At 38.3% G+C, this 17,329-nt stretch overlaps 1 protein-coding gene across 17 annotated transcripts in view; it reads right to left on the bottom strand.

The window, feature by feature from the left end:
- LOC148650534 (protocadherin gamma-C5-like) overlaps positions 1–17,329 on the bottom strand; it is a 216,054-nt gene that overhangs the window by 131,904 nt on the left and 66,821 nt on the right. The window contains exon 1 of one of the 17 annotated variants that reach the window (XM_088604427.1): positions 14,065–16,607. The exons of 13 other annotated variants lie outside the window; for them this stretch is intronic. In XM_088604427.1, coding sequence (XP_088460553.1) covers positions 14,065–16,512 — 2,448 coding nt within the window. In that variant the 5' untranslated portion in view covers positions 16,513–16,607. Of the gene's footprint in view, positions 1–778; positions 3,378–5,886; positions 8,456–9,475; positions 12,057–14,064; positions 16,608–17,329 lie in introns of those variants that run through there. 3 more of the 17 variants (XM_088604425.1, XM_088604434.1, XM_088604443.1) reach the window with 3 other exon arrangements.

The following is a 17,329-nucleotide window of genomic DNA, read 5'->3' as shown; positions in this document are numbered from 1 at the left end:
GCTAATGATTTTAAACAGTTATATCTGAAAGAGTGGGTAGCATCGAGAAAATATGGATGTCATAGAAACAAAGAATAACCTGCACTTTGAAAAAAACAAATTAAGCTGGCAATACAAATATAGCACAACACATACAGTACACATGAGAGAAGGATGCCATCACCTAAATTCTCCTGCTGTAGCAGGCGCCACCATTCAGATGAGACATTAAACCTGTTCTTAAGGGTATGGCTGTAATTTCAATTTATTAGCTAAATTAAACTTAATTACAAGACATTATACTTTTGTCTTGAATCTGGTAACCTTACATATCTTTACATATACTGTAACTTACTACACAACCTCCCCTTTGATTCAACTGGTGAAATAATTTCTCCCTGCTCCGCCTCTGCTCTACCCAGCTGGGTGCTGCGCTTGAGTGGGGAAGAAAGCTCTCCCCCTCCTACAGTACAGTGTGTGCAAAACGCTTTGGGAGTTTTTTGGGGTGAAGGGTGTTATAATTAAAATCGATGATTATGATCAATTATACTTAGAATCACCAAAGACGTAAAAGTAACGAAAGAGCGTTACGGAAAGGAGAAACAAAACTAGGGTAATTTTGTCAAAAAACACATAAACACACACAGATACCGACTCAAGTTGATCTAATTATTATTAAATCACATCTGTAACAAAAACGTCAGAGGAAAAGATCACATATGAGCAACCGATCTCGACTGCATAAGTCTTTATTTTTAGGTAAAAACAGATTTAAAAAGGGAGGGAAATGAAGGCTCACCGCAATATCTGGATCAGTACCATCCTTTCGCTCATGCTCCATTGTTTCTGTTGAACTGGGGTCCACAATTAAAAGGTTCTGGCTGCAAGGTCGGGCGCACTTAGGATCATTCTTTCTCGAGTCAGTCGTTAAACACACCTCGTAATTATACACGTGCTGTAGAGTTCCTGTTGCACCAACATCTGCGTAGCGGGGTGGGTAAAACGCACTGGGAAAAACGGGAAGGCTCACATTGGATTCATAGAAGTAACGGGACTGTCTCCATCTGTAATACTTCACTGCCAAGATGAGTATTACTGAGACAATGAAAAGAAAGGAAACTACAGCCAAAGACAAGACTAAATAAAAAGTCAGGTTGTCATTGTAATCCTTGTCCTGTGAGAAGTCAGTGAATTCCGAGAGCACTTCAGGGAAGCTGTCCGCCACCGCCACGTTCACATTCACTGTAGCTGAACGAGAGGGCTGCCCGTTGTCCTCCACTACAACAACAAGCCTCTGTTTCACAGCATCTTTATCAGTGACCTGACGTGAAGTTCTTATTTCTCCGTTCTGTAATCCCACTTCAAACAGCGCCCTGTCTGTCGCTTTCAGCAGTTTATATGAGAGCCAGGCGTTCTGCCCAGAATCAGCATCAACAGCTACAACTTTAGTGACAAGATAGCCAACATCCGACGAACGTGGTACGATTTCTGCCACCAGTAAGCCGTCATTCCGTACCGGATAGAGAATCTGAGGAGTGTTGTCGTTTTGGTCTTGTACTATTATAGCTATAGTCACGCTGCTGCTAAGGGGCGGGGAACCGCCATCGCGAGCAATGATTTCTACCTGGAAGTTATTCACTTGCTCATAATCAAAAGAGCGCACTGCATAAACAACACCACTGTCAGAGTTAATGGAGATAAAGGCAGCCGTGGATGTTCCATTGATCAATTTGTCCGCGATAAAGTAAGAAACTCGAGCATTCTGATTCCAGTCTAAATCTGTGGCTGTCAACGAAATTATAGACAAACCCGGAGTGTTATTTTCTATGACATAAGCAGAGTATGAGTTCTTTTCGAATATAGGAGCATTATCATTAACGTCAGAAATATTTAGCAGGATAACCCTTGTATTTGACAGAGGAGGGGAACCTTGATCTCTTGCAGTAATAGTAATATTGTACATGGATATGCTTTCCCTGTCTAAAACAGAATCGGTGACAATACTGTAATACTTCGCTAGGGAAGATTGTATTTTAAATGGTACATTTTGATTGATAGCACATTGTATCTGGCCGTTCCTCCCTGAATCGGCATCTTCGACATTTATAACCGCGACAGTGGTGCCAACCTCCACATTTTCAGACACCGTGCCGGAAAACGACATCACCTCTATGACAGGAATATTATCATTTATGTCCTTCACCTCGATTATTACCTTACTTGAATCAATGAGTCCCCCGTCATCTTTTGCCTGGACATTAATCTCATAATGTTTCGTCTTTTCAAAATCTAACGATCCCGCCACTGTGATTTTCCCTGTATTCTGTTCCAGTTGAAAGAGATCCAAAGCGTTGTCTGTAATCCGAGAAAGAAAGTAAGTCACGCGTCCGTTTGAGCCCTTATCTGCGTCTGTTGCAGTAACAGTAGTAACCAGAGTCCCCTTGATTGCATCCTCGAAAACAGAGGCTCTGTAGAGGGACTGAGTGAAAACTGGAGGGTTATCATTTGCGTCCAGAACCACAATGTTGATTTTTAATGTCCCAGACTTCTGCGGATTCCCCCCGTCTGCAGCGGTTAACACCAGGGAGAGCTCCTCTTGCTTTTCTCTGTCCAGAGGGGTTTGCAGTACCATCTCCACGTATTTGCTACCATCAGCGCGATTCTGTAACTTTAAATTGAAATAATCCAAGGGTTTTAAGGTGTAGCTCTGAAGAGCATTAACACCCACATCAGGGTCATCTGCACTCTCTAACAAGAAGCGTGAGCCTGGCAGAGACAATTCACTGATTTCTAATTTAACCTCTTTCACTGGAAAAGTCGGGGCGTTGTCGTTAATGTCTAATATTTCCACTGCTACGGGGTGTAGTTCAATAGGATTTTCCAGAATAATTTCAAAACTCAGCGTGCACAATGGTATCTGCCCGCACAAACTCTCTCTGTCAATTTTTTCTTTTACAACCAAAATTCCCGTCTGTATATTTAGCTCGAAGTACTGGTTACTACCTCTTGTAACAATACGGGTTCTGCCGGCTACTAACCTTTTATGATCTAGTCCCAGGTCTTGTTCGATATTTCCTACAAAGGATCCTTTTACCATTTCTTCAGGGATAGAATATCGCAATTCCCCTCGCACGCTTTCAGCAGTACACAGACAGAGAATCGCGAAATGTATTGGCCACTGAGCAGAACAACAGTCTCTTCTAGACCTCATTTCCACAAGGTAATATTAAACATTCAGCAGCAGAAAGAGGAGAAAATACAGATCATAACCATTGAATGGCTTCCGAGAACAATTTAAAAAAAACATGCAAAAATAAAAAGCCGTTTTTCCTTTAATTCCGACAGCAAAATATTTCGTGTTTCAAAGCTGCAGCTCCCGGTTAGTAATCCCAGCAACGCACATAATGAAATCTTTCCCGTCTGTGTCTGTGTTACACAGCAATAATATGGGAGGTTCTTTTTCACCAGTTTACAGTCATGCTAATCAACAGCGGCACTTGGAGCTGAAGTGAAGAATTACACATTTAAAAGATAGAAAAAAAGGGTTTGGAGGAACACACCTACAAACTGCAAGTTTTTATATTTCAACACAATATACTGTATAGAAATAACTAGTATATAGAAAACACAATATTTTTGACACGAAAAGATACTACGAGTACCCTAAAGTGTAGAAAAACCATTACGTTAATTTAATCAACTAGCGTTTTTTTTAAATGGATATTAAGCTACTACAATATTTACCCTTTGCTACTGTAGCTGTTAACACTACTAGCGTCTTAGTTACGCTCTTACGATATGTGCGTCATTGCTACTAGTAAGTTGAAAAATAGGTAGCTGTAATAGCAATAGTGGAATCCCATTTTAATGTAAGTACTCTGGAAAAGCATTTTGACAGATCGATAATCAATGTAATTTTTATCGTTGCTCTTTGGTTTTCTTTTTTGACGCAATCGATTTTCATTACTAAATTCGACATGACACAAGCTTCTGCATCTTACGAAAACATGTCAGTAACAAATTAAAGCAGCGTTTTCTTTTTTGTTGAACGGAGAGTTTTAAATGTGGCTAATATTTGCTCGAAACAAACATGATGAGAAAGACATTTAGATTTCACACTAAAAGATTAATTTACTGTTATTCTGAATTTGCTTGCAAAGTGACAGCTCTCTCGATCAAGCGCATCGTCTTATTATACCAAAACATAAGATTAAGAAATATATTCAGGAAACAATTTAATGACACTTACTTAATGACACATACTAGACGAGTTAAACATTCGTAATTTGTTTTTCTCTGTTGTTTGTTGAAATTTAATTTGCTTGACTTTAGATAGGTATTCACAACAGAATGAATATTAATAATCTCGTTCAGTTGCTTAATGCACGGTTTGCGTACTATATGTAAAGACAACGTGAGGCGCGGCCATGGAGACTGAGTTTAAAGAGGGCACTAATGAAAAAGAACATCATTGACATCTGTTTGAGAAACAATACAAAGGTCAATTTTGGTATTTATCCGTGAAAGTGTTGAATTTAAATCAAGAGATATTACATTCAAGCTATGCAATGACCTTATAATTCCTAATGTAGAAAATTGTGCACAATCAGAGAGTAGAAGTGCAACCAAATATGCTCCTGGGCATAAGGCATTCATCTGCACTGACAGGCTGCAGGAACTGAATTATTCTTAAAAGGATAAGGTTACGAGGGGACCGGACCCAAGCGCCAAAATCCTCAAAGACACTGACAAAGTCATCATAGTGCACTTCTTCCAAATAAACAATGAAATCTGAACCAAAGACAGCAAGTGGAAACTATGCAGGAATGCATTTAAAGCAGAGAACAGGCAGTACATCTTTATGCAAAGGGTTGTAGGAGCATGGAACAAGCTCAAAAATGGCTGGATGGGATCCTTGGATTAATGAGCTACAGTACTATCCACCAATGGACTGAGTAGTCTTTTCTCATTTGTAACCTTGCTTATGATCTTATTAGAACACATCAGTGAGACATAGCAAGCTTTGTTCCAAGACTCACATTGTGAAAGATATAGAGCTAATTAATAACCTTTAATTCATAGACACTGCTTGTTCTTTAAATACACCATAAACCTGAAAGGTGCTCATTGTGAGTTACAAATAAAATATCACCTATAAACAGTATACAAGAAAACATGTATTCTTGCTTTTGCACAGTGACAAATAACATGAACCAAAATGAGATACAGTTGGAATAATCCATGATATTACTAAATGATGTTACCATTACTGAAAAAAAAAACATAGAATACTTGGAATATTTGTTGTTTGTGAAGTAGGGGTTACTAAAATAGTCTTTTTCAATGTGATTTGTTATTCATCTGACATCTACGCATGATGCAAGATAATAAAACATCACCAAGCATGAAAATACTTTTAAACTTATTCTTCATTCAAACTATTCTACAACCATACTGTTATATCCCTTCATAGAATCGTATCAGATGAAACTGAATAACTACATTGGTGAAATACTGTCTTTAAATCCCTCATGGAGTAAAGATTAACCAATAAATAAATATCTTTCAAGCATCCCTGGGGCTAAAATCACATGGTTTCAGATACTGTAACTAACCCAGCCAGTTCTTTACCATGGATATAAAAAAGGTATTTGATTAAATTCCAACATCAAAGCAGTTGCTTGATCATTTTTAAATTGGTGCTTCAACTTAAGGAAATGTAATTTTCACAATAAAAAAAACTTCAGCACTCTGTTAATAATGTCATACAACAGATAACATTTTGTTTACAGTTTATAAAACCAATAGCACTTAAAGAGTTGAGTCCTAAAATGCTAAACCCTGAAGCATTAATTTATGGTTTTAGCTTTGTTTTTTCACACAAAAAAGGAGAAGAGGCACACTCACCTCAGCTACAGCATCGTCATCTTCTAGAAGGTTAGTTTCCTTATGAACATTTGGGGCTGTTTCTGTAGAGCTGGGGTCCACAATTAAAATATTCTGGCTACAAGGTCTAATGTGTTTAATGCCACTTTTTCTTGAGTCAGTGGTCAGACACACTTCGTAATTGTACATGTGCTGCAGAGTTCCTGTAGCCCCAACATCTGCATAATGAGGCGGATAACATGCACTGGGAAAAACGGGGAAATGTCCATTGGATGTACAAAATAAACGAGACTGTCTCCATCTGTACAACTTAACTGACAACAAGACTGTGATTGAGACAATAAAAAGAAATGAAACCACAGCCAAGGACAGGACTAAATAAAAAGTCAAGTTGTCATTGTAGTTTTTATCTTGAGAAAAATCTCCGAATTCGGAGAGCACTTCAGGGAAGCTGTCCGCCACCGCCACGTTCACATTCACTGTCGCTGAACGAGAGGGCTGCCCGTTGTCCTCCACTACAACAACAAGCCTCTGTTTCACAGCGTCTTTATCAGTGACCTGACGTAAAGTTCTTATTTCTCCGTTCTGTAATCCCACTTCAAACAGCGCCCTGTCTGTCGCTTTCAGCAGTTTATATGAGAGCCAGGCGTTCTGTCCAGAATCAGCATCAACAGCTACAACTTTAGTGACAAGATAGCCAGCATCTGCTGAACGAGGCACCATTTCAGCCACCAGAGAGCCATCACTGTGCACTGGGTAGAGAATCTGAGGAGTGTTGTCGTTTTGGTCTTGCACTTTTATAGTTATAGTCACGCTGCTAATAAGGGGTGGAGAGCCACCATCACGCCCAATAACCTCTACCTGGAAGTTATTCACTTGCTCATAATCAAAAGAGCGCACTGCATAAACAACACCACTGTCAGAGTTAATGGAGATAAAGGCAGCAGTGGATGTTCCATTTATCAATTTGTCCTCTATAAAGTAAGAAACTCGAGCATTCTGATTTGAGTCTAAATCTGTGGCTGTCAATGAAATTATAGACACACCCGGAGTGTTATTTTCTATAACATGAGCAGTATAAGAGGTTTTATCAAATTTAGGAACATTGTCATTAACATCAGCTACATTCAGCATGATTGTTTTATTACTGAAAAGAGATGGGGAGCCTTCATCTGTTGCTGTAATGGTAATATTATAGTTAGGAACTTCTTCCCTGTCTAAAGGTGCATCAGTCACAATTGTGTAATAATTCTTTAAAGAAGACTTTATCTTGAAGGGGATATTTAGGTTGATGGCACAAAGAACTTGACCATTCTTTCCAGAATCTAAGTCTTCAACACTAACAACAGCTACTGTCCTTCCAATCTCTGCATCTTCAGGGATATTGCCCGAGAATGACATCACACTTATTAAAGGCACATTGTCATTTACATCAATGACGTCAATTAGTATTTTACATGAGTCAATAAGACCTCCACCATCTTTTGCCTGAACATTTAGCTCATATTTTTTTGTGTTTTCAAAGTCGATATTTCCCGACACAGTAATTATTCCTGTATTGTCGTCTATCTGAAACACATCAGAAGTGCTCTCGGTGATTTGGGTAAACAAATAAATAACTTGCCCGTTTGAACCTTTATCTGCATCAGTAGCGGTCACTGTAGTTACAATAGTGCCTTTCACTGCATTCTCTATCACAGAAGCTTTGTAGAGTTCTTGGCTGAAGACGGGGGAATTATCATTAGCATCCGAAACAAAAATGTTGATTTTCAGTGTGCCAGACTTCTGCGGATCCCCACCGTCTGTGGCCGTTAGAGCCAGGATGAGCTGATCTCGCTTTTCTCTGTCCAGAGCGGTATGCAGCACCATCTCCACGTATTTACTGCCATCGGAGCGGCTGTGCAATTTTAAATTAAAATGATCCGTAGGCTTTAATGTATAACTTTGAAGAGCGTTTACACCTACATCGGGGTCAACAGCGCTCTGCAAAGGGAAGCGTGTCCCAGGAAGAGACGATTCGGAAATATCTAAATTGATTTCTTTCCTTGGGAAAACGGGAGCATTGTCGTTAATATCTTGGATTGCTACCGCTACAGGATGCAACTCTATTGGAGATTCTAAAATAAGCTCAAAATTTAAATTGCACGGAGATAGAAGGCCGCATAACTGCTCCCTGTCTATTCTTTCTTTCACAATCAAGATTCCTTTATTCACATCCAAATCAATGTACTGAGTGCTGCCTCTACTTACAGTGCGAGCTCGGCCAGTTATCAATCTTTTTATATCCAATCCTAAATCTCTTGCAATATTACCTACAAATGATCCTTTTACCATTTCCTCTGGAATCGTATAGCGTACCTGTCCAGCAACCAGTGCTACATAATGCAAACAAAGAATGGCGAAATGTACCTGCCATTTTACCGTCCGACCGTCCACAATGAAAAGCATCCTTATCCCTTTAAAAGACAGATCCACAAATGTGACCAATTGATTTATTTTCTCAGTAGCGATGCACAAAGTCCACGTAAATAATCCTTTGAAAGTGAACAGTTACGACTATCCCGATGATAAACAGGCAACGCGTACAGTGTACAGATCGAGCTGCTGTTTGTGTCTCATGGAAAAGCACAGAAATTGTGGGAGGTCCTGTTCAATATTTTCTCACACACTGTCGTGTTGACCAACAGCGGCACTAAGAGAAATAATAAAGAATTACAGTACATTATTTTTTTTGCTGTAGTATAAATGTCAAAATAGCATGGTGCATGTTGACATTAAATACTTTTCTTTAACTGTATTCTTCTTTGGTTCCCTACGATACATTTTGGAAAGCTACACATTTTACTTCTTCTAAGTTGTAAACAGTCCGATGATCATTTTAGCACTAGAACACTGCATTCCAGATTGTCTTAATCATAGCTTTAACAATTAATGAAAACTAAGTGTTTTGGCAAATAAGTGAATAAAAAATGTCAACAAAAGGATCAGAAAATGAAAATATTATCTTATTTTAGAGACAAAGATTAGATACATTGCTTTGTGTCACGAATTAAAAAAAACATTCACAGAAGAAAACAGCCTGTCCTTTGAACAGGCTCCCCCCCCAAACTTCGGTAAATTTTACGTTCAAAGAGATTCAAATGAAAGGTGTGGAGCGTTTTAGTTTTCAAACTCACATTTTTACATTAAGCGACGTGTATACAAAATAAATATTCCATAAAACGATGTTGAAAAAATTATAAAAATAAACTACAGAGATTTACTACAGCCACTAACTTCAAAAGCATGATTCATCATCATATACAAGAAATCAAGACCTAACAGTCATAAATCCGCTTTACTTTATTAATCCAATGCCAGTTAAAATGAAACAGTAAATACTAATGAATAATAGCCTTAGTTTAATACAGAGAGTAAAATTTTACCCCAATACGTCTGCGTTGCTACCACACAAAATAAGTTAATACATTTACGGTAATATGCTTCTTTATAATAGTATTATCGTTTTTAAAGTTAAAATTGCAGTAAGAAGAGATACAAACGTATCCATTCAAAAACGACTACATGTTTAGCACTATTTTAAGTAATGAAAAATGCATAGGCCGCTCACCTCTGTTGAAGGATCACGATCTTCTAAATCGTTCTTTAGATTCTGTTCATGCTCCATCGTTTCTGAAGAACTGGGATCCACAATTAAAACGTTCTGGCTAAAAGGTCTGACGTGTTTATAATCACTCTTTCTCGAGTCAGTGGTCAAGCACACCTCGTAGTTGTACATGTGCCGCAGAGTTCCAGTTGCCCCAACGTCAGCATAATTGGGAGGATAAAATGGAATAACAGGCAAGTTTCCATTCGGCTCGCAGAAGAAGCGAGACTGTCTCCATTTGTACAGTTTCACTGACAAAATGAGAATGATTGAAACAATAAAAAGAAACGATACGACACCCAAAGACAGAACTAAATAAAAAGTCAGGCTGTCATTGTAATCCTTGTCCTGTGAGAAGTCACCGAATTCCGAGAGCACTTCAGGGAAGCTGTCCGCCACCGCCACGTTCACATTCACTGAAGCTGAACGAGAGGGCTGCCCGTTGTCCTCCACTACAACAACAAGCCTCTGTTTCACAGCGTCTTTATCAGTGACCTGACGTAAAGTTCTTATTTCTCCGTTCTGTAATCCCACTTCAAACAGCGCCCTGTCTGTGGCTTTCAGTAATTTATATGAGAGCCAGGCGTTCTGCCCAGAATCAGCATCAACAGCTACAACTTTAGTGACAAGATAGCCAACATCTGCTGAACGAGGCACCATTTCAGCCACCAGAGAGCCTCCTGTTTGCACTGGATAGAGAACGTGAGGATCGTTATCATTCTGGTCTTGGACAGTAATAATTATGACTGCACTGGAACTGAGAGGCGGAGTGCCTCCATCTCGAGCTACAATATTGAACTCCAAATTTCTGATTATCTCATAATCAAAGGAACGCACAGCATAAATAACGCCACTGTCGGAGTTGACGGAAACGTATGAAGACACAAGTGTCCAATTGACCTGTTTCTTGTCGAGGAAGTAAGAGATGCGTGCATTTTGTCCCCAGTCTGCGTCCTCAGCTTTTACTGTAAAAATGGAAACTCCTGGTAAATTATTTTCCACTATAAACGTTTTAGATATCATTTGATTGAAGACAGGAGCGTTATCATTAACGTCGGACACTTTCACCAATATCGTTTTGCTAGTTGAAAGAGGCGGTGTGCCTCCGTCTGAAACTCTGATCGTTACGTTGTAATCCGAAACGTATTCCCTATCAAGTATACTCTCAGTAACCAGTGTATAGTAGTCAGTCAATGATGATTCAATTTTAAAAGGGAGATCTTGACCAATTGAACATTGGACTTTTCCATTTTCACCGGAGTCAGCGTCCCCTACATTGATAACTGCTATGGTAGTTCCTGGTAAAGAATCCTCCGAAATTGGATTCGAAAAAGACATTAGGTTTACAGTAGGTATATTATCATTGACGTCAGTAATCTGAATCACGACTTTACACGTGTCAGTGAGACCACCATAATCTTTTGCAATGACGTTTATCTGATAATTTCTAGTTTTCTCAAAATCTAGCTCGCCGGCAACTTTAATTTCACCACTGTCTGCATTTAACTCAAACAGTTCCTTCACCTCATCACTGATATGTGCAAAGGCATAAGTTACCTCTCCATATGACCCTTTATCTGCATCCGTAGCACTAACTGTGGTAACTAATGTCCCCTTTACTGAATTTTCTCTCACATCGGCTTTGTAAATAGCCCGGGTACAAACTGGAGAATTGTCATTGGCGTCCAGTACACTGATGTGTATGCGAACCGTGCCAGACCTCTGAGGGTCGCCACCATCAGATGCAGTCAGTATTAAAGAAATTGAATCCTGTTTTTCTCTGTCAAGCGGAGTCTGCAATATCATCTCCACGTATTTACTGCCGTCGGGCTGGCTATGCAGTTCTAACATAAAATTATCTGTAGGTTTAAGCGAATAGCTTTGGAGACTGTTAACACCGACATCAGGATCCGCAGCGCTCTCCAGTAAGAAGCGCGCTCCAGACGGAGCCGATTCGCTTATTTGTAAATTGATTTCATTTTTCGGAAATACCGGTGCGTTATCGTTAATATCCCGAACTTCGATAGTAACACGATGCAGTTCTATGGGGTTCTCTATAATTACTTCAAAACTAAAGCTGCAAGGAGTGATCTGTCCGCACAGCTCCTCTCTGTCTATTCTTTCTTTAACAACCAGTATTCCTTTGTCCATATTGAGCTCCACGTATTGAGTGCCACCCTTTGTTATAATACGAGCTTTCCCAGATATAAGTCTTTTAATGTCTAACGCCAGATCTTGTGCGATGTTTCCAACGAAGGAACCCGGTACCATTTCTTCTGGTATTGAATACCGCGGCTGTCCATGCGATAGCTCAACCACACAAACGCAAATAATAAAAAACTGTACTTGCCATTTGAAAAAGCAGCCTACCGTCGGCAAGGCAATGCCCCCAGGAAATAATCCAAAATTTAGCATGATACACTTAATTCTAATATATTCATCAGCAGGTATTTGCAAATCCCAATATTGTTATTTTCTAGTTTTACCTCAGGACCTCACAATGGCCCTTATATCTGCAGACGGCGTTTCTGTTCCGTTATCCAGAGTGTGTACATGTATGAGGGGCTGCTTTCTCTTCCTCTGCCTGATACAGTGAAATGACATGGGAGGTACTGAGTCACTCACTGCTTCTAAACTATCGTCTCATTGATCAACAGCGGCACTTAGAGTTCAATAAAGAAAATGCGTTATAAGATTTCCAAGGCGTACTGTACATAAGGTCTGGACCAAGTCATGTTATCAAATATAATTCCAATATTGTGAGTAAGAACTATTTTATTCTTATACGAGTCCAAATAGTTATAAGAAACAAAGAATTATATCTAAAACCCCTGTACCATGTAATGTGAAGTCTGATCTCATAATGTTTTACTCAAATGATAAAGAATAGAAAAGCTTACATTGAATGTATTGACAGCATCACCAAGTGTTTTAAAACTAGAGAACATCAAAGCAGAATGATGTGATTATAGTACTAAATGTGCAAATTCTCTACATAATCTTAATGACAGTTTTGTTCACTATATACAATAAGAGCACTTGGAATTACAATTAAGATTAAACACTTTTTTTCAGCATTTTCATAGAATGTATCCCAATGTAAAATACCTGGTTTGCTAACGTTGGTTTGAAGAGCAATTTAATTGTTTTTGTTTCATAATTGTAACTGAGTACTATATGAAAATAACCCACCACTATTACCAATAATAATAAAGCAATTTTAGAATAAATTTGTATAAAAGTGATTTATTTGATTCCCAATGTTATTATATCACTATATTTGGAAACTGTAACCATTATAAATTATTTTATCAAAAGTGGAATTGCATCAATCACACCAAATTTTATATAAAAGATTTTGAAACCCTACTTCTATTGAAGAAAATATTATAATACAGCATGGAGCTGTCTTTGCATATTAGCAGCAGAAGAGGAAATTGAAGAATGTTAAATAGTTTTAGTGAAATATTAAATCAAAGTTTTGGGTTCCTTTTTATAACTGTCATGAAAATTACTTGCTTGAAACACTGTCCATAATATGATTACTTTTCTCATCACACATGTGTGGAAATGTCTTAATGTTCATAAGGCATCTATAGCACTGACATCTGAATAATAAAAGATTAATACATGTTTTTTTCACCATCTATAAAATTTAATAGATCAAATTGATTATAGCCAAAACAAACAAAAATAATTAGCTAAAATGTTAAATTGTCATGTCACTGAATTCTGAATGTACTGTCCATTTTCATCTACTACAACATCAGGTCTGAAGATTCACTGGATGAATTATTGGCAACATTCTGAATACTTACTGAAAGATACAGTATATATTTCCATAAAAAACAAGTACAATATATAATCTTCCTAGGAGGTAATAGTACTAATAGACACACCCAAAGCTGACATGTTTTTCTTTTCTTCTCTTTTCAGCGTGGAATAAACCTTTACTTGTTCCTTTACATTTAAAATAACAATGTAAAATACTTTACAGTAAACCAAATAGTTGTAGATCATAGAAAAACTCAATTGTATTAAACAATCAGTGATTTCTGTATTGTCTTCCTCCACAGCTTGTATTATTTCAGAATAAATTGCATGAGCAGTGACTACAAGTTCTGATACCTGAACTGACTCTTCCAAGAATCAGTTATTAAACAAGGTTTGTTGTCTTTTTGATATGGTGAAAAACAGACAATTTCAATTAATGGGAGATTTCCTTTAAATGCAAAGAGCACACTATTTTTGCATTCACTTAATTTAAATGCCTGTCACGTTAATATACCATGGCAGCATGACTCTAGGATACAATAAACATGAATTCAGCAAGTTAAGTCTTGCTTATTCAAGTTGTTAGATTCCTTTGAACAGGCAACCTACAATATATTTCAAATGTACTATTTCCATATTTTCTTCACATCATACATATACTGTATACAAAAAACTGCTGTCAATAAAAAAAACAGATGAAATACATCAGTATGTGTAAATGTAAATTCACACACATTAAATAATATGATAGATAATGAAATCCACACAGCAAGACTCACCTCTAGTGGAACATCTGAGTCCAGGTTTATACCTTTCTCCTGCTGTTCCTGTGTCATGGCACCTGTGGTACCTTGGTCATCAGATAATATCCCTTCACTACAGGTTCTGGCTATTTTAAATTCACTCTTTCTAGAATCAGTTGTCAGACATGTCTCATAGTTGTACACACGCTGCAGAGTACTAGAAGCTCCAATGTCTGCAAAATGAGGTGGATAATATGCACTTGGAATAACAGGGAGATTCCCATGGGATTTATGAAACAGTCTAGTCTGTCTCCATTTATACATTTTCACAGTTATGATAAAAATGATTGATGCAATGAAAAGCAATGTTATGACAGCTAAAGACAGAATCAAATAAAAAGTCAGGTTGTCACTGTCTCCTTTATCCTGAGAGAAGTCTCCAAATTCCGAGAGCACTTCAGGGAAGCTGTCCGCCACCGCCACGTTCACATTCACTGTAGCTGAACGAGAGGGCTGCCCGTTGTCCTCCACTACAACAACAAGCCTCTGTTTCACAGCGTCTTTATCAGTGACCTGTCGTAAAGTTCTTATTTCTCCGTTCTGTAATCCCACTTCAAACAGTGTCTTGTCTGTGGCTTTCAGCAGTTTATATGAGAGCCAGGCGTTCTGTCCAGAGTCAGCATCAACAGCTACAACTTTAGTGACAAGATAGCCAACATCTGCTGAGCGAGGCACCATTTCAGCCACCAGAGCGCCATCAGTGTGGACTGGGTAGAGAATCTGAGGAGTGTTATCATTTTGGTCTTGGACAAAAATTCTTAATGTCACGTTACTACTCATTGGTGGATAGCCCCCATCTTTAGCTATGATTGTAACCTGAAGGACTTTGATTTGTTCATAATCAAGTGCACGAACTGCATGAACGGTTCCACTATCAGAATGAACAGAAACATATGCTGAGGCAGAGATTCCATCCATGTTCACATCATTGATATAATAGGATACACGGGCATTCTGATTCCAGTCCAAGTCCCTGGCATGTACAGTACATATTAACAACCCAGGAAAATTATTTTCTATTATGTTTGCTGCGTAGGCATCATTGTCAAAATGTGGTGCGTTATCATTTATGTCGGAGACTTTAAGGAGAATAGTTTTATTAGTGGAGAGAGAGGGTGAACCTTCATCCCTGGCAATAATTACTATGCTATATTCAGAGATTTCTTCCCGATCTAAGACTGTGTCTGTTACCAAAGTATAATAGTTTCGTATGGAAGATTTTATTTTAAAAGGAAGAGCTGGATCTATGCTACAGCTAGTTTGTCCATTTTTGCCACTATCTGCATCCTGAACATTTATTAGAGCGACCACAGTTCCAGCTACGGCATCTTCAGGAATAGCTCCTGAAAAGGAAGTTAGAGTTATCTGTGGGCTGTTATCATTCGCATCAATAACTTCAATTACTAACGTGCAGGCATCTGTAAGACCTCCTTGGTCTCTTGCCTGTATATTAACTTCATAAGCGCCAGCTGTTTCATAATCTACACTTCCTATTACCTTAATTTCACCAGTTTTGGCATCTATTTGAAACATTTCCGCGGAACTCCCGGGGATATGCGTAAACGAGTAAGTAACTTCACCATAAGAGCCCTCATCCACATCAGTCGCATTTACTTTTGCTATCAGTGTGCCTTTTACTGAATTCTCTAGCACCGCAGCTTTGTAAATCGATTGGGTGAAAACCGGTGCATTGTCATTTACGTCTTGTACTATTATGTTTATTTTAATGATACCGGATTTTTGCGGTCTCCCTCCATCAACAGCAGTCAGTATTAATGTATGCTTACTTTGTTTTTCACGATCAAGAGGTGTCTGCAACACCATTTCTACATATTTTCTTCCATCGGGTCGATTATGCACCTTCAAATGGAAATTATCGGTAGGTTTGAGAGAATAACTTTGAAGGCCATTTGCTCCCACGTCTAAATCCACAGCGTTTTCTAGTAAGAATCGCGTTCCCGAGGATGCAGACTCCATTATTTCAATTTGAATTTCGTTCTTGGGAAAACTGGGAGCATTGTCGTTAATATCAATAATTTCCACTAAAACACTGTAGAGCTCAAGCGGCTTTTCTAGAACAATCTCAAAACCGAAACTGCAAGGAGAAAGCTGTGCGCATAGTTGTTCTCTGTCTATTCTTTCTTTAACTAGTAAAATCCCTTTGTCTACATCCAACTCAATATATTGCGCGCTGCCCAGAGTAACAATCCGACCTTTTCCGGATACCAATCTATCAGAATTTAATCCCAAATCCTGTTCAATATTACCTACAAACGACCCCCTCGGCATTTCCTCTTCAATAGAGTAACGAACGTCTCCTAAAGCCTTCTCTGCTACGTAGAGACAAACAATTAAGAATCGTACTTGCCATTTCAGAATCCACTCATTCTTTATAAAGGACCAGCTGCAATGATCACTCCTCATTCTCAAATCGATAAATTAAAAAAAAAAAACAGTTATCGCCCTCGGCACAAAGCATCCAGCAATGAAGCGGTCTTAGTTTAGAGGTAATATGTCAGATATCCTGATGTAATCAAACACTATATTGCCCAGATATGCTAAGCATTGCTGAAGTGCAGGCTCTGCCTCTCGTCTGATTTATATTCCGCATCACTAGAGAAGGTAGTGCTGAATTTCTACACTACAAACCGTCGCTACATTAACCAACAGCGGCACTTACAGTTATAATATAAAATAACACTTATAGTAGGTGTATTAATACCATATCCGACACTATACATTTAACCTTACCCATATTTCATTACCTACTGTAAATATACACCTCTTGTACTGTATATGTGCACATTTAAACAAAACTATAAAAGTTTCAAGTCTGACATATACTGTATGATCTACGCTGAATATGAAAGAAACTATTTTGAAGTGTAAATAAAGTACTTATTTTTGTAATTCTAATATCGAACACTGTTGTATCTCATTTCAATACTATTCCCGAGTTCATCAATGACAAGTACTTCCTATGTAAGTTGCACTTCTTATGTAAGGGAAAAAGTACTTTATCATATATATATATGCATTTTAAAAATCATATCCTAATATTTCTTATACCTGGAGCTCTTTTCCACAAATGCAACGTCCTATCGGGCAAGAACGATGTTGATAGATGTTTGTTACTATAGTAGCTTTCCGATGCCATTTTGTTCTTGCTGTGTAAAAATGGGAAATACTCGAAGTGTTTTCTTTAAATTATCTCAGGCCTCACGCTCAAATATACTGTACA

This window comes from Lepisosteus platostomus, chromosome 13 (genome assembly GCF_059453375.1).
Source record: "Lepisosteus platostomus isolate fLepPlt1 chromosome 13, fLepPlt1.hap1, whole genome shotgun sequence".
Taxonomy (NCBI): domain Eukaryota; kingdom Metazoa; phylum Chordata; class Actinopteri; order Semionotiformes; family Lepisosteidae; genus Lepisosteus; species Lepisosteus platostomus.
Note: the sequence above shows the minus strand (reverse complement) of the source record. Positions and strands in the feature narration are given on the sequence as shown.